At 57.5% G+C, this 6,827-nt stretch overlaps 1 protein-coding gene across 2 annotated transcripts; it reads right to left on the minus strand.

The window, feature by feature from the left end:
• Positions 1 to 1,372: 1,372 nt before the first annotated feature.
• On the minus strand, positions 1,373 to 5,927 carry NKX2-1 (NK2 homeobox 1). 2 transcript variants are annotated; one of them, XM_040476971.1, is made up of 3 exons: positions 5,560 to 5,927; positions 3,972 to 4,357; positions 1,373 to 3,004 (listed from the first exon to the last, which is right to left on the minus strand). In XM_040476971.1, exons 2-3 carry the CDS (start codon positions 4,342 to 4,344, stop codon positions 2,268 to 2,270), a joined length of 1,110 nt encoding a protein of 369 aa, XP_040332905.1. In that variant the 5' UTR covers positions 4,345 to 4,357; positions 5,560 to 5,927; the 3' UTR covers positions 1,373 to 2,267. The 2 variants fall into 2 exon arrangements, with proteins under 2 accessions (XP_040332905.1, XP_040332904.1); XM_040476970.1 differs by lacking the exon at positions 5,560 to 5,927 and adding an exon at positions 4,455 to 5,395.
• Positions 5,928 to 6,827: the final 900 nt, after the last annotated feature.

Here is a 6,827-nt window from a genome sequence, read left to right on the forward strand (position 1 = left end):
TTCTGGATATTGGAAACCATATCTCAGCAGCCAGACCCAGGGGAGGAAGCTCACCCTGGCCCCCAGTCCTAAGGCATTCGGGGAGAGGAGCCCCCAGGAAGTTAACAAAGAATACTGCTGGTCATGGAGCAAGGCCTTGGTCTATGCAATTTCCTGCACAAGTGGGGTATGGGAAAAGTCCGGTGAAAAGAGAGATGGAGACAGAATGAGATGAAAAGAAGAGAGGAAGAAAAGATGAAGAGAGGGAAGAAAGGAAAAAGAAAGATGGAATTCTGGGCATGAAATGAGTACATGCCAAGTATGAACCCCCACAAACACTTTCAGGCTAATAGGAGCTCGCCCGGCCACTTTTGTTGGGTAGGTTTATCAAGGGTGACACTGAAATCGGCAATAGCCCATCTAGGGACTATGATTTCTCTCTGTCCACAGCCACTCCTTCCTCCTCCTCTCCTCAGGGCAACCTAAGAGTTCCCCAACAACCACATCTGGGTACCAAAGAGACCAGGAAATTAGAAGGAGGGAGAAAGGTCAAAGATGATTATTTTGCTTGGGTGGTGGTGACAGGGGGTGGGCAGCGAGAAGTAGAGAGTTGGAGACAGGAAAAAGATTCCTTACTACAAAGATATTCCAGAGATGGAAACCGGTGGAACAAAGAGGGAAAGCCCAGCTTCCAAAGTCCTGCCTTTGGTGTAGCCCAGTCAGAAACCTCCCAAGACCAGAAAGACCCTGAGAGGCTTGGGATCCATGTCTAACCCTGCATGGGGGATAGCTGTTTTAGAACAGAACAGAGACCCAGATAGACTTTCCCACTTTTGAAAATAGTCTTCCCCTGAATTCCAATTCTGACGAGGCTCTACAGCACATTAGAAACAAGGATTGGTGTTGAAATCTACAGGGACCATTCGTTCAGTAAAAATGATCCCTCATTCAGATTATTTAAAATGCATGTTATTTAAACATTTTAAAGTTTTAAACGTTGCCTTAGCTGTATAAGACCACAGTAGACACTTCTGAGGTTTCAAAAAAAACCCAAAAAACAAAAAACCAGAAGCCTGGTGCTGAAAACCAGTCCTTTGGTCTCTTTCTCTTCCTTTCACCCTTTCCCTCCTGATGGAAGTATTTAGTTTTTTTCCTTTTGGTTGTCGAGTCCCAGGACTGCTCAAGGTTTGGTTCTACTCAATCTGGAGACAGAACAAAACTCCGTTTCCCTGTGGGACAAGGACTCTGGGCCCAGCTCTTTAGCTGGTTTAGTATCCTTTCAGCCCCCAAACAATTCCAACCCCATCAGGCCAATGATGAGCTGACCCCACCACCACCACCAAAAAAAAAAAAAAAAAAGCCTTTTAAAGCCAAATTAAAACCAAACAAAAGGTGGACTTTTAATCAGAAAAAGAATCTTTTTAATTTGTATAATTTATTAGAAGCTTCTTAGGAACTATATTTAAGCCAAATATCTACATAAGTTACAACAGAAAAAGACTGACGCTGCAAATACCAAACTGCCAAATAATATACACAGATTTGTCAATGCCCATAAAAAATATGATGGGCTGGGGACAGGGGTTGGTTTTGTTTTTGTTTTTGTTTTTTACAACAAAATGTACAGATTACTAAAAACTAGGCATGTAGTCCAACTTTTGACAGCGTTTTACAGCTACAAGTTCACATCAAACATAAAACAATTTTAGCCAGGGCTTTTCCCCCCCGGGGCTGAGCCTGGGCGGCCAGAGGGCGCTGGGAGGGGGCATTTCCTTTGTGTCAATGACAAGTGGGTCCTGTCGAAGAGTCTTTCCTCTCCCCAGCCCCCATCATCCCTTCAAAAGAAATCCGGGTATTTACAAGCGAGTCCGCCTTGCTGGCACAGTGTACCCAGAGTGAAGTTTGTGATCTTTAGAGTCCAGAGCCAGTCATCGTAGAGCCCTCTCCAAACTGCACCCTGCCTGAGCAAGTGAAACCATTTCAATCACCAAAAAGACACCCCAAAAGCTGTTCTTGTTATGTCCTTCTCTTTTTAAAGACTCCTTAAAGAATTGGATTCACTTGGATGTTTTTATTTTCTTTTTTAAAAAAATCCCACAAATTTTAGAAAAAAAAAAAAAAAGACGTCCAGCAGTTTGGCTTTTGTGTTTTTTTCCCCTCGGTCTAAACGGGACAGATTATTAAGAAAAGTCGAAGCGCAGGGAGCGGCGGGTAGTTGGTGATTGTGTGACCGGCAGGAGGGGAAGCGATGAGGCAGCGCGCTGGGCCCGGCCTGGCCCGGTGTCCTCTCACCAGGTCCGACCATATAGCAAGGTGGAGCAAGACATGGTGCCATAGTCCGAGCCCGAGGAGTTCAGGTGGGACAGGCTGGAGACCTGGCCCTGAAGCGCCGCGGGGCTGGCGGCGTGGTGTGCCAGGTCCGGAGACTGGCCTGCGCTGCCCGGCTGGTGGCCCGGGTGTGCACCCAGGCCAGGGCCACCGCTGCCCACTGAGATAGCCGCCGCGGCCGCCTGAGCAGCCTGCGCCTGCTGCTGCGCCTGCTGTTGCGCGTGGCCTTGAAGGCTGCCGGCACCAGGCGCGGGGGCTCCTGCCTGGCAGGGTTTGCCGTCTTTCACCAGGACCGGCACTGCCACGCGGCGCGGCGACTGCTGCTGCGCTTGCTGCTGCTGCGGGCACCCGGCGCCCCCGCCGCCGCCGCCGCTGTCCTGCTGTAGTTGCTGCTGTGCTGCCTTGTCCTTGGCTTGGCGCTTCATCTTGTAGCGGTGGTTCTGGAACCAGATCTTGACCTGCGTGGGTGTCAGGTGGATCATGCTGGCCAGGTGCTCCCGCTCGGGCGCCGACAGGTACTTCTGTTGCTTGAAGCGTCGCTCCAGCTCGTACACCTGAGCCTGGGAGAAGAGCACCCGGCGCTTCCGGCGTGGTGCGCTTGGCAGCGGGGCCATGTTCTTGCTCACGTCCCCCAGCGAGCCCAGGCCGCCCATGCCGCTCATGTTCATGCCGCTCGCCGGGCCCATGAAGCGGGTGACTGTAGGCGACAAACGCACAGCGTCGGCGGGGACCGGGCCGGGCCAGGCCACCTCTGCCTTCCGCGGCCTTGGCCGGCCCTGCCCACCCCGACGGCTCCCTCCTCACCTAAGCTGCCTCCGCCCTGAGAGGCCTAGGTGTCAAGGATGGCTAGCGCCTGCCCCAGGCCTTGCCGTCGAGGGATTTACTGGAAAGCTCCCCACCTCAACCCCGGTTGCCTCCCCACTCTCAGTGCTCCAGCCCAAAAGCAAAGTGGAGAAAGGCCGCTTCCGTTTCTTTCGTGCCCATCCCCGGCCAGAGTCGTGGGGTTATCGGGGCACAGGCGGTGAACTGGGCCCACACCAAAAGCTGGGGTCCCACGGTAGACCCCAACTTTGGGAGCTTAGGAGAGTGGAGTCTTCACTTTCGAAAGCTAGAGCCCCAGACGCTTTGCCTCTTGGCCGCTCTCTCTCCTGTCAGCCCCAGTGAGGGCACTTGCTCGTTCCATTTACAGCCCCCTCTGGAGCCACGCGCGCCCTTCCACCTGCCTAGACTGGAGAGCCAGCCGGGCCGGACGCCTGAGCGCGTCGCAGTAGGGCAGCCTCCGGCCCGGCCAGGCCGCGCCTCTCTGCTCCCTGCTTGCCCCCAGCTCCCTTAGGGGTTTTTTTGGGGGGGGGGGGGGGGGGGAGGAAGGCGCTCCCTCGGCACTCCCGAGGTCTCCTGCGCGGAGCAGAGCTCCTAGTCGGCCGCACTGGGGAGACACCGAATACTGCTCGCAGGACCCCAGCGTTACCAAGTGTCTCTTCTGGGACACCTCAATCCAGCAGGGGAAAGAATCCCCAGCTCCCGCACCCTACTCCCTGGCGCGGCTGCCGGGCCGCCCACCCAGACGCCCAGTGCGCAGCTGGCAGGAGCCGCGCCTTCTGGGCTGCTCTCCCCGCGCCTCCCGTACTCAGCCCGCGGCCCGGCAGTGGGGCGGCCTCACTTACTGGCGGGGAAGCGCGGGTCTGGGTTGGCGCCGTACCATCCGGGGCCCGAGGCGCTGTTCCGCATGGTGTCCTGGTACGGCGGCAGCTCACTCATGTTGCCCAGGTTGCCGTTGCAGTAGCCCCCCACGGCGGAGTGCGAGAGCTGGGGCACCCCTGCCGCCGTCATGTGGTAGGCGGCGGTGACGGCGCCGTGGTGCCCCACGGCGTGCTGCTGCATGGCCGCGGCCGGCGGAGCCGCCTGGCCCTGCCTGTAAGCCGCCAGCGGAGCCCCGAGGCCGCCGCCCTCCATGCCCACTTTCTTGTAGCTTTCCTCCAGGGGACTCAAGATGTCAGACACTGAGAACGGAGTCGTGTGCTTTGGACTCATCGACATGATTCGGCGGCGGCTGGAGGAGGAAGGAAGAGGAGGAAAAAAAAGGGAGAGGGGGAAGGCGAAGCCTCGCTGCTTTTTTTTTCTCCCTTTGCCAAATATTCTGGTGTTACCTTAACGCCGATCTTGTTGGATGTACACGTAACCGAGTGGACCGAGTCCGCCTTAATTGGCTTGAGTGGAGGCTCGGGGGCTGCCTCGCGTTTGTTTTAGCCCGGCGCCAGGTTTTAGGCAGCCACCAGAGGCGGGGCGTAAGCGCTAAAGCAACAAGACAATAGAAGCCTACATCTTGCCCGAGATAATTAGCTTACATGCTGATGACAAGGTAAACACCTTTAAGTTTCACTTGTCAGGATTTTTAGGTCTCAAAGAGGGAGAGAGAGAGAGAGAGGCAGAGACACGACCCAAAGCATTTCTTTCCCCCTCCCCCGGACACCCCCACCCCATTTTTTGTGGGGTGCGGGCGGCGCGCGGGGGGAGACAGGGGAGGGAAAGGAGGAGGGAGCCGAGAGAGGGGAGGGCAAGAGGTGGGGTGAGGAGTAGCCGAGGAGGGGGGATGGCGGGGAGGAAGGAAGGTGAATGCTGCTTTGCAACCAACTTTCGGAGTTACAAAGTGAACCACTTTCCAATATAGTCGGGGTTCCCGGGCGGGGACAAGTCTATAGAGGGAGGGGGCCAAGGGACAGGGTAGGGGTTTCACCTGAGCCTGCTGGGGCTGCTCCTCCCTCCCGCCGCGGCCTCCCAGCCCCGCGCCTTCCCACTGCCTCCGGACCACATCGGGCTTCGCGGCGCCGAGCCCCAGTCACCACCAAACGAGCTCGCCAGTCTGGGGACGAACCCTGGGGCCGCACTGTTGTTCTGCGTGTCTGTCCGTCTGTCTGCCTCTTCTGCCGCCGTCAGAGGGACACCTCTGCTCCCCGCCCCCTTTCCCCCTACCCGAGAGAGAATCCCAGCGGGCGGAGGGGACGCTGAGCAGGGGATCGGCTGCCTCGGAGAGGCTGTCCCAGATCCCCGCGTCCCCCACCCCCCCGCTCAGGGTCTTCCCCGCGGGCCCGGGGCCCCCGCACCCCGCCCCCCCCCCCCACAACCCACCCGCGGCTCCCTTTCCCCACCCCCATTCCTGGCCAAGACAAGCACACTACTGGCCGCCAGAGCTGGGAAGCTGGGGGGGCACTAACCCGAAGGGCCATTGCTGAAGTTGCCCCACCTCGAACAAACCTGGTGTCCCCGACCCTCGCCCATCGCCCGGACACGCGGGGTTCTGGGGCTGGAGCTGACTTTCCGAGGACATCACAGCCCCAGCACCCGAGCCCAGGGCCACGCTGTTTTCCCCTCTGATGCTTCAGGGAGGGCGCGGGCAGGGAGCGTCGTAAGTACCCGCCCGCCTGTTGCCGGGCGGAACTGAGCCTGAACCCCGGCGGGACCAGCTGGCCGGGAGGGGGCGAATCCCGAGGCGCGAGCAGCCCAGCAGGCGGGAGGCTGGGCTGAGGCTCGCCTCCTCCCGGAGCTCAGCCATGCAAAAGTGCACTTGCTTCCCCGGGAATAACCAAATATCTTTGTTTAAAGTGGCGGCGTAAATGGCCAGTCGCTTTGTGGCCACGCTGGATATTAGCAGATGAGGATCATTCTGCTTCAATTGGGCGCCTCTCATCCGGCGAGCAAGAAACTGCTTAGGAGGAAGTGGGTTTCCTGTCAGCGCGTTCCCAGGCTTCAAGTGTGAGCCCCGCGCCTTGAGGGTCCTTGGGCGCCTGGAGAGGGGGAGCTGTGGGCTTTCGCTCCCCAGCCGGACCAGAGGCACCGGCCTTGCTGCTCCGGCCAGGCCCCGGCCTCCAGCCCAGTGGACTACAGTGTCGTGCCCTGCGTGGCACAGATCCCGAGACCCACTCCGACTTTCCCCCCTGAGATTCCAAACGTTTTGTCGTTGTTTTGGTTTGGGTTTTCTTTGGCTCTTTTAGCCTCCTCTCCGGCTAGAGGCTGGGAGGGTGGAAAGTTCCTTGTCCAGGCTGGGGCCTCCAACACACTGCCGGGGCCAGTGAAGGGGGCTTCTCCAACTTGTTTTTTTGTTTTCATTTTCTTTCCCCTCCTTGTAGAGAAGGAACTCCCAGTGATGAACAGGCACTTTTGAACGATTTAATTCAGCAGGTTAGGCGCCTTTTCCATTAACAGCAATTGTAGTAAGGAAACTTGTTTTGTTATTGGCTTTTTAACATTTCAGTTCTCTCCTTGAGACGTGCTCTGTGCTCCCTCAACACAAAGCCAACTTCTATACTAACATTCGGTTTCCTCACCACCTACCCGCTTATGAAGGGTGACAAAGCCCAGGGCACCCCCTTCCTCCCGCATGTGCCCACGTTTTTGCGCAGCTCCCCTGGCGGCTTTGGGGCAGGCAACCCTGCACTTGGGCGCTGAGACGTGCTTGTCCGCTGTACTGTGAAAGACAAGCGCCAGGCTGGTTCCTTGCACTTCTTCCAAGGGGCTTCTCTGGG

This window comes from Herpailurus yagouaroundi, unplaced genomic scaffold (genome assembly GCF_014898765.1).
Source record: "Herpailurus yagouaroundi ecotype Mexico unplaced genomic scaffold, PumYag 141, whole genome shotgun sequence".
NCBI classification, from domain to species: Eukaryota; Metazoa; Chordata; class Mammalia; order Carnivora; family Felidae; genus Herpailurus; species Herpailurus yagouaroundi.

Excerpts from the sequence above, each read along its gene's own strand:
- NKX2-1 (XM_040476971.1), bottom strand. The coding sequence starts at position 4,344 with ATGTCGATGAGTCCAAAGCACACGACTCCGTTCTCAGTGTCTGACATC. Across the intron at positions 3,005-3,971 it reads AGACCCGCGCTTCCCCGCCA|TCACCCGCTTCATGGGCCCG; the intron begins GTAAGTGAGGCC and ends TGTCGCCTACAG.